The sequence below is a fragment of the Artemia sp. Qi Xiang Cuo genome, chromosome 1 (assembly GCF_049724085.1).
Source record: "Artemia sp. Qi Xiang Cuo chromosome 1, ASM4972408v1, whole genome shotgun sequence".
Lineage (NCBI taxonomy): Eukaryota > Metazoa > Arthropoda > Branchiopoda > Anostraca > Artemiidae > Artemia > Artemia sp. Qi Xiang Cuo.
The window spans coordinates 65,921,840-65,945,763 of record NC_142794.1 but is presented as its reverse complement, the minus strand read 5'-3'; the positions used below and the strand labels follow the sequence as shown (position 1 = coordinate 65,945,763).

At 35.8% G+C, this 23,924-nt stretch overlaps 1 protein-coding gene across 1 annotated transcript in view; it reads right to left on the bottom strand.

The window, feature by feature from the left end:
• Positions 1 to 7,914: 7,914 nt before the first annotated feature.
• Positions 7,915 to 23,924, bottom strand: part of LOC148956611 (arginine--tRNA ligase, cytoplasmic-like) — a 29,419-nt gene continuing 13,409 nt past the window's right edge. Inside the window, exons 3-4 of the mRNA XM_089086069.1 lie at positions 17,438 to 17,595; positions 7,915 to 8,988 (exon numbers count right to left, since the gene is read on the bottom strand). Coding sequence (XP_088942195.1) covers positions 17,577 to 17,595 — 19 coding nt within the window. The 3' untranslated portion in view covers positions 7,915 to 8,988; positions 17,438 to 17,576. The remainder of the gene's footprint in view (positions 8,989 to 17,437; positions 17,596 to 23,924) is intronic.

Genomic DNA, 23,924 nt, shown 5'->3' with positions numbered 1-23,924 from the left:
AAGGCCCTTTAGTTGCTGGGACTTAAGTCACTCCACGACCACCGCCAAAAAACTTACAATCAAACTTTGACAATACATTTCAAGAAGCTTAAAAACAGGTTTACCCCCCCCTCCCAAACGCAAACCTGAACAACCTCACCAGAAGATAGGACAAGTTGGAACCAGGTTACTGCGGCTCAACAGGGTATCAGCATTCTTTTGATCCCTTTTTCACGGGGATGTTGAAAAGCACAAAGTAATTGTAATTCGTGTTTGTGCAATTTTTTATGTAGCTTGTAAACAGATCAGTTTTAGTGCTACTTAGCGCTATATCGAGTGTGCAAATAAATATGTCTTTGGCTATGAATTGTAAACCATTTATCCCAGGTAAAACTGAATAGAACTTGAGCTTATTTTAAGCCCAAGCTTCACTTGGGCAGGCACTCTGACCTTAAAGTATCACTCTACTTAGGCGAAGCTTGATCAACAAGTGATAGTACTATTTTCCAATCATTTGGCCTAAAATACATCAAAATGATTAAGTGCAGACAAAAGGAGGTTTTTTTTTTTTTTTTTTTTTTTTTTTTTTTTTTTTTTTTTTTTTTTTTGCAGTAATAGAAAGCCGTTTGGACTTGAACATAATTTAGTGGAATAAAGAGCCCCAACCCACCCATGCAAATCACCATGGGAGGAATTCGTATACATACTAATCCGACAGAGGAAAGTTGTGTAAATGCTTATAATTTTATCAGATCTCACAAAAATGTTAGACCTCAAAGTGTCGAAACATTTGGCCACACATTTAGCAATTCCTCATCCATGCATTAAAATATATTCACAGGTTTCAAGCCTAGGATATCAAAACACTTTGCCAAAATATTGGCTGTCACTTCACATAGCAGCATTCTATCCATGTTGACTTGGATCACCTCTAAAATGTAAAAAAGGAAACATTAGAAAAGAAAAGAAGACATTTTTTCTGCAAAAATCCGGGGAAACAACGGAAAGAATAAAAACTTTCCATCAGTGCTTCCTAAAATTATGTAAAAAAAAACTTTTCCCACAAAATACGTTTTTCAAAGAAAAGTGAAGAACTCCATTAAACTAAAAATGAGCAAAAATGAATCAAATAATCTACCAAACGTGAAACTACCAAAAATCCGCATCGATAAATAAATGAAACCCAAAACGAACAGAAATTACAATAAATAACCTAGCCAAACTCAAAACGAGCAGAAATTAACATGAGTAGGGCTCAAAACCCTCATGCCTCCCCAAGGCAAGAACATTATTTTTAATTGCAAAAAAAAAAAAAAAAAAAAAAAAAAAATCTGCCAACATTGTTCTTTACTTAGCCAGCGCGATTGCACTGCCTATGAAATTGCTCAATTGCTATCTTTTAATCTACATTTTGTTTGTGGATACTAAAGTAGAAGTATGTTCTAGCAGAACGCATTAATGTACCTATAGCATTTTTGTTTGTTACAAACATTAAATGGGGAGGGAGGGGGGGGTAGTTATCCCTCTCAAGACTGGTCTGAAGGATATTTCTCTTACAACAACAAAAAAATTATATTCTTCACACCATAATAAAAACCTCCCCTCCCCATACCTGAAAACTACAATTTTCGCCGGGGTTGAAAAGTTGAACCATATGAGCTTACTTTTCGCTGATTTTTTATCCACATTTCTTTCTCTTTGAATTTGGCATCCCCTTCTAACACAAACGGCACAACTGCGTACGGTGGTCTTTTAATAAAAAGTTCAATTCCTGATTTTTCCCAATTTTTGAGATATACTTGCTTGTGTTAGTTTCTACTCAATAAATTGAAAAAATCAGATTTTATTTTCACTGTCTTTGTTATTTAAAAACACAAGCTTTTTAATAACGCTTGCTTTTTCTTTAGCTGATCGTTTTAGTCTACCAAAACAATGTCAATCAGATCCTTATTTATGAATGTTTCGGCTATAACGCTCAATATCCGTCTTAAACGAGACAAAAGAAAATTAATCAAAAAGAATGAATAAATTACAAAAAAACTAAAAGAATAAATTGAAAAAAACAAATAAACGAAAAATGTATATATATTTATGTATATATTACAATAAAAAAGAACAGAAAAACCAAAAAAAATTATCAATCACAACAAAACAATAATTCTGCCCCCATTATACGTTTCCTTATCTTTTTCAAAATAATCTTTTCTTATTCTGTCGATCCTCCACTCTCCAAAAACCTCTCCCTCTGATGGATTGTCACACAGTTATACCTCCCTATGTTCTTAACATCCGACTGGCAATCACTCTTTTAAACTGCAAGCATTAATTCCTTATCTTATACTCTAATCCCAAAAATTCTCTCCCACAATTCCTAAAGCTCCTCTACATACGTCCTCAAACAGTAGACAGCAATATGGAATGCAAACAACTACAAGCTACAAGACCTAAAATTCCCCAAATACGTCCTTCTTTCTCCAATGTATAAAATAAAGTTACCCCTTATTGAAATAACTCACTCACCTTATCCTCCCACCCATGAAACTCCACCTCAAGGTAATATTCCGCTCCCTGTACCTGCTAGCCCTTGAAGTAAACACCAAGAGACGCAGCCATGGGCTGACCTGTATGCATTAAGTGTATCTCCTACTCCTGCAGTGTTCTTGTCTTTTCCTACCCTCCAAGCCTACTTCTCCTTCTGCGGATATTCCTGACATGCCACAACTGTTCAATAATGTTCGTTATTTGTTTAGGCTAAGAAACCTTATCCAGTTTATCCACAGACGACGATGAAGTCTTCCCTCAAAACGTTTACTCCTAGTAACACCTAGGCCTATAAACTACTCTTATTATAGACTATTAAACCTACTATTTTTTATTATTGATTTAAAAACTTGTCAAAAAAAATAAATAAAAAATTTAAGAGAATATGTAAGCAAAGAATAAAAAAAATATAGACTTCAGGAAAATGCAATAAATCCCGATAGTCCAGGGGTGATTAGCATTGATTACATCAGTTTTACATTTAGCGAGCCTTGTTTCAACAGATGGGAAAGAATCCTTAACACTGTACTTCTATTTCGGTGCGACCGGGGTAGACAACAGGAACTCGGCATATCCGTAGAATAAGCTTCGCGTGGCTTTCTTTTTCAGTATCGCGAAAATTTTTCGAAAGAAACCCAGAGCGACCATTATACAATCGAGAAAGTAAGAAAGGGTTAAAAGCACCCTGTTGGCAAAAGCTGATCCGTATGTAGCGCCGAAAGACAGGAATAGAACTGTTAAATTACAGCAGACAGTGTGCTCCTCAATGTGGCTGCAAAAGGGAAGACGGCACACGCGTGAATCGCGGGGTTTAATCATGGTATCGTCAATGTTGACAGTACGGTTAGTGGATAATTTATTTTTCGAGCTGTTCATAGTAAGGAATTCCACTCTTTGATCCATTAAATAAAAGTCCAGTCCACAATGTAGGTCTTTACAAGTTATACATGGCTGTGCTGAAATGTAGATATTTAAATGCATGGAGATATTGTCAACAGCGGCAATTTGATCCAACGAAAAAACTCACAACTTCATTGCTAATTGAGTTCAATTTAGCGGATTCGCTAGACTGAGTTAATCCTAAGGCCAAAAGGAGCTTTGCCATCCCCAATATCCCCGCTCCCGACTGCCCAAAAATAAACAAACATACAAACACACATATATACTATTTTGAAGTTGCCATATCCAGTTTTTTTTTCCCAAGTAAATTTTGAACTCTCATATTTCAAAGTTATTCTGCAAAGAATACTCATGAGAAATAACATTTATGATTAAGTTTATGAGTGTTTATAATAAATATGGAGAATATTGTTTCCACCTTGATTAGTTTAGCTGCCTATCACTGGAAGGATAGACAGATGGATAGATAAACACAGATTTGGTTTTATAGAGTATTACAGGTTATTACTTACTAAAAAAAATTATTCAACCCGAATTACAAAGGCACTACAGTAGAGGATATTACCTGTTTGACTGTCCTTTTCAACGTAATTCCAATAATTACAAACTTCAGATGCAACAGTTGCAATATTATAGACATATTCACAGAGTGGTTGCAAAAGGAGATCCTCTGTTATCTTCTGAATTACATCATAAAACTTCAAAATTTCCTAAAAAAATATATGAAAAGGCTACTATAAAAATGGAGCAAAACTGATAAGGAAAAATATACAAAAGAATAATCGCAAAATAGAAAGGGGCGCATCACTAACTAGTAGGATAATTTTACCAAATAAAGCCCGTAATGAAACCAACCAAAACCCCCAAGTCGAACGCCCCCAATGCATTGAGTACCCCGCATAAAACACCATCTTCTAAGACCCCTAGCTCACATCCCTATCAGAAGGAATCACCAAGTCAACAAGCCTCCTTGTCCGGTGAGATGAGGTCAGCCTGCCCCCCCCTCCCAAGAAGAAACAAACCAGAAACACTACCAGGAATTATTTCCTTAACTGACAAACAGGATGCACAACCAAACATGCAATCCCCAAATATATGCTTATTCATTCTAAAAAGTAATGCAGTTCAGGCCATGAACATACATCAACTACAGAAAACAAAAATCATTGCAGAATTGGCAAAAATCTACATCCCCGATGATATGCTCATTCAAGCAAAAATAAAAATCTTGCTTTGCTTTTAACAAAGCTGAACATTGATACACAGTCATATGAAAAATAAATCAACAACACAACACATATCAACACTCCAGTGGAACATAAGATCACTCACAGAAAATAAGCTAAATGAACTAATATCTTTTATGAATAATAGTTCCATTGATATTGCTTGCCTCCAGGAAACTCATTTAACCCAAAATCAACAAATTAAGTCTCTGGGATTTACTATCCTGAGAAAGGATAGATCATCAGAGAGAAAAGGAGGTGGTGATGCTCTATTAGTTAAAAATAATATAAAATTCTGTGGCATCAATTTTCCAGATTTTGCTAATGATGTTGATGCAATTGGTATCAGTGTTTGGCTGAATAATATAAAAACTTACATAATAAGCTTTTATAACCCTAATGGCCAAACTACAGATGCCATGGATTTCTTTAATTATATTATTAATTCTAATATGTTAAAAAATATCATTATTTGTGGAGATTTCAATGCCCACAGCCTTTTGTGGGGGAATAAACCAGCAAATAAAGCTGGTAAATTGATTGAGTATATGACTTCAAATAATAACGAATTAGCTGTTGCTACCCCTCTAAACCTGAATACTTATTTCAACCCCAAAAGTGGCAGATTCTCCAAAATTGACCAACAAATTGTGTCATTAAATATTTGGAAAAAAATTTATATAAATAAAATTGATAGTCTATGTACTGACCACTTTGTTATAATGTGCTCCCTAAATGAACCTGCAGAAACTCTACCACATACCTCCAAATATATCAAACACTAAAGCAAATTGGTCTATGTTCCAAAATAAGCTAAATGATGAAATCACAAGTTTCATCCAAAATTCATATATTTCAAACACAACAGTTGACACACTAGCTGAAGTATTGACATCTTTATTAATAAATACAGCTAATCATGCTATCCCCAGGACAACACCTAAGAATATCCTACCCTAAACATATTCCTAAAGCATGGTGGACAAATGAGTGCCAAAATAAATGGAGAATAAAAAAGGCAGCTAGGACAGAATTCATAAAAAAACCATCACCTACTGCATATTTAAAAAAATTACAAGCAGAATCTAACCTAAAAAGGACTATAATAGATGATAAATATAATTACTGGAATAATTTTGCAAATAATCTCTCCAGAGAAACACATGAGCCAATTATACATAAAGTCATAAGCCACATCTGTGGGGAAAAGACTTCCCCCAACCACTCCTGTATGAGCTTATACATAATAATACCCATTATGACAATGATAATGAAAAAGCTAAGCTATTTGCAACTCTTTTTGTTAATAAGCTAACATCAAATAATCGAAGCAAAATGTCCCCAATTCCTATGAACTCAAGTTACCAACCACACCAAGGATCCGAGTATATAAGTAGTCCATTTTCAATCCAAGAAATGAATAATGCAATACATCATATTAGGACCAAAACTAGCGGCAGCTATTACAATATACACTCTACATGGATAAAGAATATCACCCCTTCATGCAAACAAGAACTGCTAAATTGTTATAATCACGCTTGGGCATCTTCTCTGTTCACCAATATATAGAAATGTTAATCCCTCCTACCAATCCTAAAGAAAAATAAACCCAAAGAGAACCCTGAGTCCTATAGGCCCATAATGATTACTCCTGTGATGGGGAAAATAACGGAGAAAATGATGTATCACAGACTCCTCTGGTTTGTTGAAAACAACAATATGATCCCTCACACTCAAACTTGATTCAGGAAACACCATTCCTCAACAGATGATTTCATTTTGCTAACAAATGCAATAAATGAATCATTCTCAAAAAAATAATGTCCTAGGTGCATCTCTCCATGATTCTGAAGGGGCGCACGACAATGGGGACCACTAAACCCTTCTAAACAAACTTGGATCCCTTGGAGCACCCCCCAAGCTTGCATTCCTCATAACATTTTTCATAGAGGTGCGAAGTTTTGAAGTTTGTGTTGGTTCAGCCTCTTCACCATCTGCAAAAGCCACTTTTCCAATTTGAAAAATTCTCTAAGAGGAACATAAGTCTGTGAACCAACATTATAATATTGGAAGCTACACTGATGACAGCGGTCAAGTATGGTCCTTATAACACGGACACTTTGGAAGGCAGGATAGTTTTTTAGATGTTTTCCAGAGGAATTGACTACAGATTTTAACGTCGTACTAGTGATACAGAATTGGAAAATTGCAATGGCTAGAAGTTGGTTCATAAAGCTTATATCAGCTTTAACATCTTCTCAAGCATCAACAAGTTTCATGCCAAACAACAAGCAAACAAATTTGGAAGGAGAAGGTACGAACGAAGATTACAATATTGGAAACTACACTGATGATAGTGGTTAAGTATGGTTCTAAAAACGCAGGCGCTTTGGAAGACAGAAAGATTTGCTAAATATTTTCCAGAAGAATTGACAATGGATAGTACAAGTCTGACTGACAGTCTATCAACGATAAGTTTAACGAAAAATGTGGTTCTGTCCCACTTTCTAGGATTATAATGAGACAAAGGTTGAGATGGCTAGGATACGTTTTGTGGATGAACGATGCCAGATTGTAAATGTGGTCCTTTACGGCCACCCCCTAGGACTAAACGGAAAACAAGTCGTCTCCGAATGGGATGGGAGGAGGTCGTAAGATAGCATTTAAAGGAAATTGGAACTTCTTGGGAGCTAAAATAAATTTAGAGACAATCTTAAATAGATTAGGAAGGAGAAAGAGCGCACATAGCTGTGTTGGCCTCAGAAGGCTTGATGCTGCCGTGAGTAGTTAAAAGTAGTAGAGACTTAAAATTACAAAAATTACGCTAGAAATTTGAGCATTGTTAAACAGGACAAATTACGAACTGGGAAATACAAAATTGGCACTGTAGTCAAGCTTAATTCAGATTTTTTCTACTAGTGTGGCTATAATGTAGCCTGGGCGTCTGGATATAAATAAACTGGGCGGTTAGGCGTAAATAAGCTGGGCGTAAGGGCGTAAATAGATAGATTTAATTAAGCCTCTACCTAATAGAACAATGAAAATGGGGCATATAGATGGCTGGTATTGAGTGTGTATATAGGGCTTTGTAAAGGGTGATATTTACCCACACAAGTTTATAAACTTTAGGTTTGCTGTTATTTGTTTATTTCTTTTAACAAAACTTCATTTATTTTTTTTCTTGAAACCCAGCCAGTCCAAACCTGCACGGTCGTCTAGATATAAAAAGGGTATTTTTAACATAAAATTTTCCATCAAATCCGTATAATGAGAATAAGGAGTAAACCGCCATTGTTCTGACGATAAGTAAAATGTAACTTAATACAAAATATGCATTTAATTAACGTTATTAACTATTATTACAAGCATGTAAGAAACTATTAAATACAACTTTATTCCCTTACTTCTTTGCAACTTTAAATAAAATTCATCCAATTACGCACCGGATAGATTGTTGGCGCGGTGGTTGCGCATAATTGCTATTTTATAAAAAAAGCAGACTATATTGTAACTTTCACCCGAGGGGTTTTGTTCAAAAAAAAAGAAGAAAAGGCTAATTGACAACATTAATAGAAACTTAAACTACGTAGATAGCGATACTGTGGTTTTATCACTCCTATGAGATAGGGACAGGTTACTTATGATGTTTTCGCACGTTTCCACGGGCATCCTCAGAAGTGATAAGCAACGGAATTCACTTGATCATTTCCTTGACAGTACAGCCAAGTGTTTACGATCGGTTCCTTAATGATATTTGGAACCTGAACCGTGAACGTTCGACTTCATGGTCACACTTACCGCCTTGCATTCTCCAAATCGTTTAGAAAATTCAACGAACACAAAAGACACATATTATCATATGAAACAAACACATAGAAAAAAATCGATATTCTAAAAAAATTTCCCATTTTATTGTCAGATATCCGTTTTTTTTTAAGAAAAAGATAATTAATAGTATTTAGAAAGAAATTGCCATGAACTTTAATTTAGTATTAACAATAAGCATTTTTAAACATTAATTTAACATTGTTTGATATTAGTTCAACATAAACACTAGAGTTAACGATGATTTATTTATTGAAACGATATCCTGGTATCTAATGTAAAAAATTAGAATTCACACACACTGACAAACAAAAAAAAGAAGAAAAAAAGACTACATACCTTAGCCGATTTCTTTTGGCTCAATTTTCAATCTTCCTTCTTTAGCATAGTTGAGCAATTGATTTTTCTCAACAATGGCATGTGTAGCAAAACTTTTAATTCGAGTGTAGAGTTTCAACATGTAAAAAACCTTTTCTCTTTCAGTTGTTGTTGATTGCTTGGTGTCACCAAGCATCTGAAATAATCAAAAGTGTATTAGACAAAATTTTGTCATTTCGAACTTCCTTAGAATACAAGGGGTAGCAAAAATGAAACCTGATTGTTTTAATTGGTTAAGTGGAAACTTACACAACTATATACATCTGTAACCGTATAAACCATGTAAACCGTATGGTTTACGCCGTACACCAGTACCAAGGACAGTAAAAATGAAATCTGTTGGTTAAAAAGACTTCTATATGCAGTTATACAGTTTTGGATAGTAGCCATGAGCCATAACGACCAACAAAAGATTAACCATATGGTTAACACCATATACCACAAAGTACCAAGGACAGTAAAAATGAAATCTATTAGTTAAAGACTTCTATATGCTATTATACATTTTTCTGGAATAGAAACGCAACGCGGAAACAAAAGAAACGCGGGTGATAAATCATCAAAAAGCTGAAAAATATGGTACCCAATAGGTTAAGAAGGTGTAACTTTGCTTTGAAGGTGGAGTTATCTGTGGGAATTCACATATTGTCAACGTTTGAATTTTTACGAACGAAAAGCATTGCCAAATATAACTAATTAGGTTCGCTTACTTACTTCATGGTTTAACGTGGCAACACTGAGTAAAATATGGTAGTGATCAAAAGATGCCATAATTTAGAAACAAACAAAAGTATAATCTTTAAAAATTAGAGATTTCAGGAATGAATAGACTTACGGTTTGCCAAATGACAAAAACTGTATCAGTATTAATAGTAAGAGCACTAGTGCGGGTAGCAGGAGTAGTATTAAATTATTGTCTTTCAGTCCGTTGAACATCCCTCTCATCAAGTTCTGCAAGTTCCAACTTAATACAATTAGCTGTTGCTATGACATTACTGATGTGTCCTTTTGATAACCTGTATGTTCATATATTTTTGATATTTTCATCTTAATCCTCTTAACCATACAAATAGTTGTTATAGAAGTAGTAGTAGCAATAAATGTAGGAGTGGTAGCGGTAGCAATATTAGTAGTAGCGTTTGCATATTGCCTTTTGGTCAATTGGTCCTCCCTTTTAAGCATTCTCTGAAAGTTCCAACTTATTACCGAAATCCATGCTTGAGATTCACTTTTTTGATAATGTGTCTGCACGTAGTGTCTTTTTATTTAGTTCAAATTTACCTTAAATCTTTAAATATAGTGGTGTGGTAGTAACAGTGGTAACAGTAGAAGGGGTGGTAGTTGTAGCAGTAGTAGTAGTAGCATGAATATATGATCTTTTTGGTCATTTGGTCATCCTTCGTGTCAGTCCCTGACAGTTCCAAATTAATACACTCAGTCAGTCCGGAGTTAAGCCCTTTTGACAACCCGTATACACATGACGTTCCATGATTTAGTTCAACACTCCATTCAACATTCTCTGAAAGGCTCACCTGAATGTCCCCTGTATTTTTGGATAGTAACAATAATATTTATGGAAAGTTAGAAACATATGCGAAGTGTAAACAGTGAACGAATTGCCCAACTTAGAGCCCTTGTCCTGAGGGTTATGGGGGTCGACAACTCCAAAAGCATAACTTCAGGACCTTTTGAAAATGCCGCAGAAAATAGGTGTTTAAAAATTTTGATTGGATGTATTTCCCAGTAAATTATGAATGCAGGGGGAGGGGGGGGAGCCTTAGTGCCATTATATCACTTGTGGCTCTTGAAAAAGGCACTATAGCTTCTAATTTCTAATCCTATTTCCCATTCGAAGTTTATATGAACAACCATTTCACAAGAAACTTATTTGGCTCCTCGCCATCATTTACAACCTTTGCCTCAGGGATCTAGCAGGTTGCGTTGACCCTGGAAACATTTTTATATGTCATTTGGAGTATTTTGAACAAGATGGTCATCTCATAATTTTGATCAAATGCGTTTGAAAAAAGAGCGTGACAGGGGGGGGAGTTGATTGCCCGCCATCACTTTCGACTTTTAATGTACAAACAAACTTTAATAAATACATTATGTTCCTCCGGGGTCCTCAGTTCTTAGGGGTTGTTTAAACCCCAAAGGCATTATAATACGATCTTTAGACTATTTTGAATAAAATGGCTTTATCAAAATTTTCATCGGATGCATTTTGGGAAAATAGAAAGTGAGGGGGGGGGGGCTAGTTGATTCACGATCACGTTGACTCTTAAAAACGCAACCAAAACTCCGAATTTCCCAACCGATGAGTCCCCTCCAAAGTTTATACTACCACCCTTTCTATAAAAACCTTGTAGGTCCCCAGGGCATAGTTTACATCCCTTGCCCTGACGGATGTGGGGAGTTGTCATCCTCAAAGACATATTTGCTGGACCTTTAAACTACGTTGAACAAAATGGCTATCTCAAAATTTTGATTGGTTGTGTTTTCAGAAATGATGAGTGATCAGCCCCCCCCCCACGTGCGCGGGGGGGGGGCTAATCACCCATCGATAACTTGGAAAACTCAAAGAGGTATCATGGAAGATAAAGTCACCCAAAAGGAATTTTAACGGGGCATGGTGTATTTAACGTCGGTGGAACTGTCCACGGAGGAGTTTTCCGGGAGGGGAGAGACTTTGTGAAAGGTAAGCCAGACATAGCGGCATTTTTAAAAAAAGGATCAGAAATTAAAAAAAAAACCGTAAGTTTTTTTCAACTGAAAGTATGGAACAACATTTACACTCAAAACGAACAGAAATTATTCCGTATATGAAGGAGTTTCCATCTCCTCAATACCTTGCTCTTCCAAAACACTAGAAACGTGCATGTTTTTAAGTTATTAATTTTAGATACTTTTTCCACAAAACAAGTTTTTCAAAGAAAAGTAAAGAGCTCCATTAAACTCAAAATGCGCAGTAATAAATATAAATAATTTTCCAAGCGTAAACCTACCATTTATCACAGTCAATAAATAAATGGAACCCGGAGCGAAAAAAAATTACAATAAATATCCGATTCAAACTCAACACGAGCAAAAATTAACCTGAATGGGGCCGACAGTCCCAATGCCTCCTCAAGACCAGAATGCACTTTGCATTTTACTGATAACAGAATACGTTCCAATTGTTTCCACTGTTTACTTTTATAAATAAAAAATTATTAAACTTTAAGTAATAAATATCAGTAATCTATATGCGTATTAAACTGACACTGTTTGGTAATTTTTTTTTTTAGGCACCCTGTGAGGCCAAAGTTTGCTTTGATTTAGGTCAATACAGTTTGATTACATTCAAAGTATTTCAACTAAGTGCCCTTAGTTTTAATATCAGCAGATTTTTAGTAGGAGCAGTAGAGTTAATAGTAGTAGCTAGTAGTCTTAACTTCAGTGGATGTAGTAGTAGTAGAAATATTAATAATAGCTTCAGTAGTAGTAGTATGAGTAGAAGGAGTAGCATTAGGATGCAAATATTTCCTCGTGGTTAGTTCAACATCCCCCCACAACAAGCCCTGTTAGTTTCAACTTCACACACCAAATTGTTGCTAAGATATTGCTGCTACACACCATTTTGACAACCTGCAAACAGATTTTGTGTTTTGATTTATTTCATCTCCCCCCCTAAAAGTCCTTGAAACTTCTACTTTCATACCATTAGGCTTAGTTGTAATAGTAGTCACAGAAGTAGCATTGGCTTTACGAGTAGTAGTATTAATAATAATAATAGTATTGAATAGCGGTAGTAGTACTAGCAGCAGTAGTATTAACATATTGCATTTTTGGTCAATTGAACATCGCTCTCATCAAGTCCTAAAAGTTTCAACTTAATACAATTAGCAATTGATATGGCATTTCAGATATGTCCTTTTGATAACTTGTATGTTCGTATGCTTCTTCAAATTTTCCCCTCAATGCTCTTAACTTTACAAATAGTTCCAATAGAAGTAGTAGTTGAAGTAGTAGCAGTAGCAGTAAAATTAATAATAATAATAGCAGTGATAGTAGTGTTAGTAGTAGCGTTCACATATTGCCTTTTGGTCAGATGATCTTCCCTTTAAGCATTCTCTGAAAGTTCCAACTTAATACCCAAATCAATTCTTGAGATACGCTCTTTTGACAATATACAAGCACATAGCGTCTTTTGATTTAGTTCAAGTTTCCCCTCAATATTGTAAAAAGATTAGTGTGGCAGTAGTAGTGCTAGCAGTAGTAGTTATGGTAGTTGTAGTAGTCGTGGTAGCATCCAAATATTGCCTTTTTGATCATCTCCCTTATCATTTCCTGGAAGTTCCAAATTAATTTGCTCAGTCATTCCTGAATTACGCCCTTTTGACAATGTGTATACACATAACGTGTTTTGATTTAGTTTAACACTCTCCTTAATATTCTCTGAAAGTTCACCTGAATTCTTTTCGTCTTTTTAGAAAGTAAAGTACAAAAAACATACCTTTCTCAATAATATATACTATATGTAAACAATGAACAAATTACCTAGATTTGAGGACTTCCCCAAAAACATCCCCAAAAACATAAGCACTGGATCTTTCAATAATTCTGAACAAAATAGCTCTCTTAAAATTTTTCATCGGACGTGTCTTGGGGAATGGTAGGCTTGTGGGGGATAGTTACCCTCCATTTACTTTTGACTCTTAAAAAGAACACTAGAACTTCCGACTTCTTATCAAATAAGCCCCCTCCGATCCGAAGTTTTCATTACCACCCGGTCCTTAAAAACCTTACATACCCCTGGGCATAACTTACAATCCTTGCCCCCAGACTCTGGAAGGGGGTGTTGAGCCCAAAGGCCTTGTTATATCATCTTTTGACTATATTTTGAACAAATGGCTACCTCAAAATTTCTATCAGATACGTTTGGGAAAAATACGACGTATGTGTGTGTGGGAGGGGGGATAGCTACTCTTTTATCACTTTGACTCTTAAAAATGGCACTAGAACTTCTGATTCCAAATCCAATAAGCCCCCTTCAAAGTTTATATGACCATCCTTTCTTTAAAAACCTTATATGCCCCCAGAGCATAACTTACAACCCGTGCTACAAGGGCGGTGCTGTCATCCCCAAAACAAAACCCCCTGACCTTTCAACTACGCCGAACAAAACAGGTATCTCAAAATCTTGATTGGATGTGTTTAGAGAAATGATGGTTGTTGAGGAGGGGGGGGGCTGGTTCCCCTCCAATTGCTTCGAACAATTAAAAACGACATTAAACCTTTTAATTTCCAACTGAATGAGCCCTTTTAAAAGTTTCTATGACAACTCCTTCTATGTGAAGTGCTCTGGTCTAAAACCAAAGGAAAAAAATAAAAAAATAAATAATATATTGTGCCCATATGGCTCTTTACTTAGGCAGCGCTATTGCACTTTCTATGATAAGCTTTAAAACTTGAACCAATGATACTAATATTATCTTTGAGACAACTTATCCCCTAAACTTTTCTTTCTTTAAGCTTTAAGTGTTAAAAAAAACACAAAAAAACAGCTGATTTTTGAACGAAAACAGCTATTTTTATCGAAAAACAGAATAGAAACAGACACAAGTCTTCTGTTTTTGATTGACCTGTTCTTTTTCTGTTCTGTTTCATTCAAGCCCTGTTTATTTTTTTCTGTTTCTTCCAAAAAACAGAAGTTACAATAAAAAACCGAGTCAAACACAAAACAAGCAGAAATTAACAGGAATAGGGCTCAAAACCCTATGCCTTCCCAAGCCCAGAACATAATTTGCACTTTACTAGTAGAACTAGTACATGTTGCAGAAGCATTATTATTAGTAGTAGTGCACATATTGCCTTTTGGTCAATTGATCTTTCCCTTTGAGCATCCGTCAAAAGTTTCAACTTAATGGCCAAATCAATTCTTGACAAACGAATTTTTGATAATCTGCATGTGCATAGTGTGTTTTGATTTAGTTCGAATTCCCTCTCGATATTCTGTCAAATTTTCACTTTCATACGTGTAGCCTTAATTGCACTAGTATCATAGTAGTACTGGTAGTAGTAGTAGCAATAATGGTGTATAATTATTAGTAGCAACAGAAGTAGCAGCAGTATTAATAGCAGTAGTAACAGGTACATTTTGCCTTTTGTTCAACTGAACATCCCACTCATGATGCCCCTACAAGCTTCCTCTTGATATGATAAGCCGTCCCAAAACTATTGCTGATACGCCCTTATCAGCAATCTATATACACATAGTATGTTTTAGATTTAGTTAGTATTTCTCCTCAACGTTTCGTCAGAATTTTTTTTTCTTCAAAATCATCAGCCTTAGTAGTACTCGCTACAGAAGTAGTAATTTTACTGATAGTAGTTGTAGTAGCAATATTACTTGTGGTAGCAGTAGAAGCAGCAGTAGTTGTAGTAGAAGTAACGTGTTTCTCTCAAATCATTTTGACTCTTAAAAAGGGTACTATATCTTCCAGTTTAAAATCAAATGAGACCCATCTGAATTCAATACGACCACACATACCATAAAAACCTTATATACCCCCAGGAAATAACTTAAAGCCCTTTCACCAGGAAAGAAATTCCTTGAAATTCCGATTTCCACCAAATGAGCCACCTCTAAAGTTTATACAACCACCCCTTCCATAAAAACCTTATATGGCCCCGGGGCATAACTTACAACCCTTACCACCAGGCTCTTTGGGTTAATTTCAACTCCAAAAGCCTTGTTATATGATAATTAGACTATTCTGAATAAAATGACTATCTTATCATTTTTAATAGATACATTTTGGTAAAATATGACGTGTGTGTGTGAGTGTGGGGGGGGGGAGGGGTAGCTGCCCTCTGATCACTTTGACTCTTAAAGAGGGAACTAGAGCTTTTGATTACTAATACAATGAGCCCCCTTCGAAGTTTATCTGGCTACGCTTTCTATTAAAACAATATATGCCCTGGGGCATAATTAAAACCTTTACCCTGAGGGCTGGATGGACTTTGTCATACTCAGACATAATTTCCGGACCTTTCAACTACGTTGAACAAAATGGTTATCTCAAATTTTGATGGGAAGTGTTTGGGGAAAAGATGGGCGTGGGGGGCATTTGCCCTCCAATCACTTTCAACTAATAAAATGGTTCTAGTCCTCTCAATTGCCAATCGAATAAACCCTTTTTGAAGTTTCTACGACAACATTAAAAAAAAAACACTTATATCCCCTAAGGGCAAAGCTTACATCCCTTGTTCTGAGGGCTGTGGGGGGGGGGTGTCATCCTCATATACATAATTTCCAGACCTTTCAACTACGTCGAACGAAATAGCTATGTTAAAATTTTGATCAGAAGTGTTTGGGGAAATGAAGGGTGTGGGGGGGAGCATTTGTTCTCTGTTCACTTTCGACTATTAAAAATGGCACTAGCCCACTGAATTTATAATCGAATGAGCCCCTTTTGAAGTTTCTACGACAACACTTTCAATAAAAAACCTAATATACCCCAGGGCATAACTTACAACCTTTACTTTGAGGGCTGTGGGGGAGTTGTCATCCTCAAAGACATAGTATCCTGACCTTTCAACTACGTTGGAAATCTTAAAAATTTTGATCGGATATGTTTAGGGAAATGGGGGGCGGGGAGGGAGGCTAGTTGCCTTCCAATCGCTTTCGACTATTAAAAAAGGCAATAGCCATTCCAATTTCCAAACAAACGAGCCCTGTATGAAGTTTCTACGACAACTCCTTCGATACGAAGTACCCTGGTCTAAGACAAACAAACCAAAAAAAAAAAACCCATTGTGCCAACATAGTTCTTTACTAAGGCAGCGCTTCTGCGCTGCCTATGGTAAGCCTTTTTTGTAAATAGAAATTGAAACTCTAAATTGATTACACAGCATAAACACTAAAAGAAACCACTTCCAAGCTAATCACATCTCAAACATATATGCGAACTTGATAAAAATCAGACCAACGAATTTAATATGTCAGAAAACCATGGAGTTAAAAGTTACAAACAAAATCGCGCCATAAAAAAATACCGATTTTAACCTGGTGTGCCATTTGTGACAATTTTGACCTAAATAGACCCAAAATGCTACCGAAGGAAAATTATGTAACCTTTAATCGGGGTGTGAGGGGGCAGTAGCCTAATAGATACTTAAAAAAAATCTATTTTCTCGTGTGAAGAAAATACATCTAAATGAGCCCTTATTTTCAAAGAATCTTTAAGCGTAATCCGAATCATTACTGCACGAATCATGTGAAAAGTTTTCCAGAATCGGAAGCAAAAGCACTAATGCTGCCAGACACAATTCTTCTAAGAAGGGAAGCGTGCGGAGTTATCTGTGAGAGGGAAGTGGCAAGGGGCTTTGAAGCTTGTTTCTCCAAAAATGTCCATATTGTACCCAAATTGAGCACGATATATACATTCCTAATCTTCTGGGATGAGTGGTGAGAGAATTGCCGACTGGCCAACAGCTGCATTTAAAGTTTATTAGTTTACTTGAGCTAAACGGTCGAGATTTTTGCTGAAAAATGTCAATAGCTTTAGGAAGCACTTGATGACGAATATCAACAATATTACCTTGTCAACTGAATACATATAATCTGCCTTCCTATCTCTTGACAACTCCGTGTACTTAATGCAACCATAGGCAAATGACGTCTTGGCTTGCTCAAATTCTTCAGGAGACAAAGTCCTGTTACACTTCTTAGTAAACAGCTTAGCAGAGCGTTCTATGCCTAAATGAAGGCAAATTATATACACAAGTTACAGGATGAAAGATTGTTGGAATAAATTAATTTTATGACTGTTTTAGAAGCAATTTCTCATTATTAAAAAAAAAAACTAAACTAAAAAATAAGGAAACAAAAAGAAGAAAAGAACAGAATACAAAAAAAAAAGCCAAAGACAATAATTTTTAGACAATACTGCCTTCGGTTAACAATTAAATGAAGTTCCAATTGAAATTATAATTAAAATAAAGCTCAAATATAATAACGGATAAAATTTTAATTAAAACAGCTAAAAATCTAAAAGAAAATGTATATGTATTAATAAAGTCCAAGTACTTCACCTGCACATTGGGAACAGAAGAGAGAGAGAGAGAGAGAGAGAGAGAGAGAGAGAGAGAGAGAGAGAGAGAGAGAGAGATAGAGAGAGAGAGAGAAGGAGAGAGAAGGAGAGAGAGAAGGGGAGAGAGAAAGAGAGAGAGAGAGAAAACAACAACACTAGATTTAAGCTTTTTTAATACAACTAGGACTACATTTGAAAAAAATGAATAAATTTTTTCGTTTATTAATGTGATGGAAGAGCGTTGACTTCTCACATTGGCATTTATTCAAAAGTTTATTTCATAATTTTGACCTTTAGTAAGTAAGTTCAATTTTAATCGACTTTATAATTTTTCTTATCAAGCAAGTTCATCACAAAAAAAAAATTCCTAAAAATGAATATTCCCACCAGAGAATGACACACAAACTTGCAACATTGACCCCCAATTAATCTTTCATAAAAGCCAATATGACCAAGTCCATAATAAAATGCACTGAAGATTATTCTTCATGCTTAAACATCAACTACCGGCACATTGAAGACCTCAACATTGAAAACACCAAAAATCGTTGAAAACTCCAACACCGAAAACACCACTGAACATTATTCTTTATGCATAAACACCAACTACCAACATTGAAAACACCACTGAAGTTTATTCTTCATGCTTAAACACCAACTACCGGCACATTGAAGACCTCAACATTGAAAACACCAAAAATCGTTGAAAACTCCAACACCGAAAACACCACTGAACATAATTCTTTATGCATAAACACCAACTACCAACATTGAAAACACAACTGAAGATTATTCTTCATGCTTAAACACCAACTAACAACACACTGATAACACTGGTTTCAAACACCAGAAAATGATAGGCTTTACTCAAGAGAATGAAAAAAAAACGGAAATTCATTCCGTTTTTTCGGAAAAACAAATTCTGAAAAAAACAGAATTTTCATTCGAAAATTCAAACTTCATATTGTAAAAATTTCTGACCAGATGATTGTTGTATTAAATCAAATGCTACATTAAAACTAGCAATGGATCTTTTCATCGAATTTTCTCCGCAGTTTGTTTAATAGAAAAATTAATTATTCAATTAATTGAACAACTAAGATTAATTCAAATGATATTGATGAATGAAGTTTGGGCTATCAAAGTACGAAATATATTACCTGGCAATTATAACATCTGTAGCAAAATTTAGAAGGCGTAGCCAATACCATTAACCCAGACCGTTTCAAGTAGTAATCGTACTAACTTCTACACCAACCACAAGCAAATTGAAAACACCAACATTGAAAATGCCAAAAATCGTTGAAAACTCCAACACCAACATTGAAAACACCACTAAATATTGTTCTTCATAATTAAACACCAAGCAACATACTCAATATACCAAAAACCATTGTTTTTTTTCAATGTTTCAAACACCAGATAATGATACATTTAACTCCAGAGTATATTAACAAATAAAAAAAATCGAAAATTCAAACTTCATATTGCAAAAATTACAAAAACTTCTGACCAGATGATTGGTGTATAAAACCAAATGCTACATTAAAACTAGCAATGGATCTTTTCATTAAATTTTATCCGCAGTTTTTTTTATAGACAAATTAATTGTTTAATTAATTAAACAAACAATTTATTATTTTTTCAATTATTTAAACAATTAATTTAGATAATATTGACCGATGAAGTTTTGGCTATCAAAGTACGACAAATATTACCTGGCAATTGGAACAAAAATTTGTAGCAAAATTTAGCAGGTGTAACCACTACCACTCAGACCGTTTCAAGTAGTAATTTTACTAACCTCTGACGTCATTTGGGTCACGTGAAACGCTAAGGATAAGTAAACGGGCTTGTCGAATAAGTAATCTTGGACAACTGCTCAACTACACTATTAGTAATAATAGTCTGCTCCACAAAAAAGTGCCGCAAAACAGCAGCTTTATCCTGAATATCAATTTTAAACATATTAGATTTTAAGTCATTAATACAATGAGCTTAGATCAGTTTTAATCGTTTAATTTAAATTTATTTTTTAATAACTTTAAAAATAAATTTAACAGTTGAACATATTTCTTACAATGGTTGTACTCGTAACAGACAATACATTAAACTTAAAAGTAATTAATACAATAAGCTTAGTTCGGCTACACTCTTTTGATATGGACTGAAAAAAGAAAATAATAAACTATTTGAAAATAATATATAAAAAAATGAATTTAACGGATGGGCATGTTACGGGGATTAGATTTTAAAACTCATTAATGGAATAAGTTTACTCCAGTTACAGCTAGTCTCAATAAACACTGAACGAAAAAGAAGACAATAATTTATTTTTAAACAGTTTCTAGATTAATCTAATAGCTTAAAGGGATTCGATACCTTAAAACCATTTAGCGAGCCTCAGGTTTCGGCTGATCGTCTCAAAGACAAAGGGTCCATTTGAGAATCTCCCTGGGGACTAAGCACCATAGCGATCTATTGTTAATCTGTGATTTGACGTTGATATTTGATTGAAAAGAAAAAGAAATCTTACGTCTCCTGTGTCGGCAAGGTTTTCAATAAATGCGTTTTCAACCATAGGTTTTCAACCATAATAGGTTTTCAACCATAGCGAGCTATTGTTAATCTGTAATTTGACGTTGATATTTGATTGAAAAGACAAAGAAATCTTACGTCTCCTGTGTCGGCAAGGTTTTCAATAAAGGCGTTTTCAACCATAGGTTTTCAACCATAATTGGTTTTCAACCATAGTGAGCTATTTTTAATCTGTAATTTGACGTTGATATTTGATTGAAAAGACAAAGGAATCTTACGTCTCCTGTGACGGCAAGGTTTTAAATAAAAGGGGGTAGCACTACAGGAGACTCCTGAAGCTGCCAAAGGGCTCAGATAATACTCCTTTGAGCTGAATTTTAACGTTTCCGAGCAGGTATGCTAGAGACTTTTAGGGACTGCCCTTTCCTGACCTCTCTACAAGTCAAGCTCTACAAGTTATGGCAAGACCCCCCTTCAATTCTGAATAGTTTGGCCACGTAAACTAAAAAGCTTATAATTGACGAGATAGGGTGACCATCAAGGGCCTATCCAGGATTTCGTAAACAAAATCCTCCTCTTTGTCTAGGGATGTTTACTCAGAATATACTACCACCCTTGTTGTAAGTTATGCCCTGGGGGCATATAAAGTTTTTATTGAAAGCGTTGTTGTAGAACTTCAAAAGGGCTCCTTCAATTGGAAATTGAAAGGGCTAGTGCCTTTTTTAATAATTGAAAGTGATTGGATAGCGACTGACGCCCCTCTCACGCCCACTATTTTCGCAAACAAATCGAATTCAAATTTTGAGATATACATTATGTTCAACGTAGTTGAAAGTTCTGGAAATTAGGTCTTTTAGGATGATAGCCCCCTCAGAGCCCTCAGTGTAAGGGTTGTAAGTTATGCCCTGGGGTATATAAAGTTTTTATTGAAAGTACTGTTGTAGAAACTTCACAAGGGCTCATTCAATTGGAAATTGAAAGGGTTAGTGCCTTTTTTAATAGTTGAAAGTGATTGAATAGCGACTAACGCCCCTCTCACGCCAACCATTTTCCAAAACACATCCAATCAAAATTTTGAGATATCCATTTTGTTCAACGTTCTGGAAATTAGGTCTTTTAGGATTATAACCCCCTCAGAGCCTTCAGTGTAAGGGTTGTAAGTTATGCCCTTGGGGCATATAAGGTTTATATAGAAAGTTTAAGTAAAGAAAGGGGACACTCGAGAACGAGATAAGAAACGGGGACTAAGTAAAGAGGAGGACACTTCCCCACAGTCTTCAGGGCAAGGGTTTCAAGTTATGCCCTGGAGGCACATAAGAACGATGTTGGCACAATGTATTATTTATTAATTTTTTCCTTTAGAGCAGGGCAATTCGTATCAAAGAAGTTGTTGTAGAAACTTCGTAAAACGGTCATTCAATTGCAAATTGGAGTGGCTTGTGCCTTTTTATTAGTCGAAAGTGATTGGAAGTTGACTAACACCCCTTCCATGCCCACCATTTCCCAAAACACATCCAATCAAAACTTTGAGATAGCCATTTTGTTCAGCGCAGTTGATTTCCAGATAGAAATTATGATTTTGAGGACAACCCCCTTAGGGCAAAGGTTGTAAGTTATGCCCTGGGGCTTATAAGGTTCTTATTGAAATCTTTGTCGTAGAAACATGAAAAAGGGCTCATTCGATTTGAAATTCAAAGGGCTAGTACCCATTTTAATAGTCAAAAGAGATTTGAGGGCAACTAACCCCCCTCTCCCGCCCATCTTTCCCTAAACACATCCAATCAACATTTTTAGATAGGCATTTTATTCAACGTAGTTGAAAGTTTTGGAAATTAGGTCTTTAAGGATGACAACCCCTCCCCCCACAGCCCTTTTAATTGGAAATTGAAAGGGCTAGCCTTTTTTAATAGTTGAAAGTGATTGGATAGCAACTAGCTCCCCTCTCACGCCCACCATTTTCGCAAACACATCGAATTAAAATTTTGAAATATCTGTTTTTTTCAACATAGTTGAAAGTTCTGGAAATTAGGTCTTTTAGGATGATAACACCCTCAGAGCCCTCAGTGCAAGGGTTGTAAGTTATGCCCTGGGGCATATACAGTTTTTATTGAAAGTGCTGTCGTAGAAACTTCAAAAGAGCTCATTCAATTGGAAATTGAAAGGGCTAGTGCCTTTTTTAATAGTTGAAAGCGATTGGATAGCGACTAACGCCCCTCTCACGCCCACCATTTTCCAATACACATCCAATCAAAATCTTGAGATATCCATTTTGTTCAACGTAGTTGAACGTTCTGGAAATTAGGTCTTTTAGGATGATAACCCCTTTGAGCCCCTTAGACCCCTTTAATAGGCAGCGCGATCGCACTGCCTAAGTAAAGAACGGGGACACTCGAGAACGAGACAAGAAACGGGGACTAAGTAAAAAGAAGGACACTCCCCCACAGTCCTCAGGGCAAGGGTTTTAAGTTATGCCCAGGGGGCATATAAAAACGATGTTGGCACAACGTATTATTTATTTATTTTTTTTCCTTTAGAGCAAGGCACTTCGTATCAAGGAAGTTGTTGTAGAAACTTCGAAAAGCACTCATTCAATTGGAAATTGGAGTGGCTTATGCCCTTTTTAATAGTCGAAAGCGATTCGACGTTAACTAACACCCCTTCCAAGCCCACCATTTCCCGAAACAATTCATTCAAAATTTTGAGATAGCCATTTTGTTCAGCGTAGTTAATTTCCAGATAGAAATTATGTTTTTGAGGACAGTCCCCAATAGCCCTTAGGGCAAGGGTTGTAAGTTATGCCCTGGGGGCATATAAGGTTTTTTTTTATAGAAGGTGTTGCTACGAAAACTTTTAGAACGGCTTTATCAATTGAACATTTAATGGGCCTGTGTACCTTTTAATTGTTAAAAGTGTTATAATGTCAATCCAAATGCCTCTCGTCACCATCTTTCCCCCTAACATATGGATTAATAACTGTGTGATAGATATTTTATTAAACGTAACTACAGTTTATAGACCTCTGGTCTGTGAGGATGCCAACCCCCCCCAGCACTCAGGGCAAGGGTTGTAAATTATGCCCAGGGGGCACATAAGGTTTTCATATAACGCGCTGTTGTAGAAACTTCAAAAAGGGCTCATTCAATTGGAAATTGAATTGGCTAGTACCCTTTTTAATAGTCTAAAGTGATTGGAAGGCAACCAACACCCATTCTACGCCCACCATTTCTCCAAACACATCCAATAGAGATTTTGAGATAGCCATTTTGTTCCACGCAGTTCAAGTTCAGGAAATTATACCTTTGAGCAGGAGACTCCCCTCACAGTCTTCAGGGCAAGGATTACAGGTTATGCCGTGGGGTTATATAAGGTTGTATTGAAATCTTTGTCGTAGAAACTTGAAAAAGGGCTCATTCGATTGGAAATTCAAAGGGCTAGTGCCCTTTTCAATAGTCGAAAG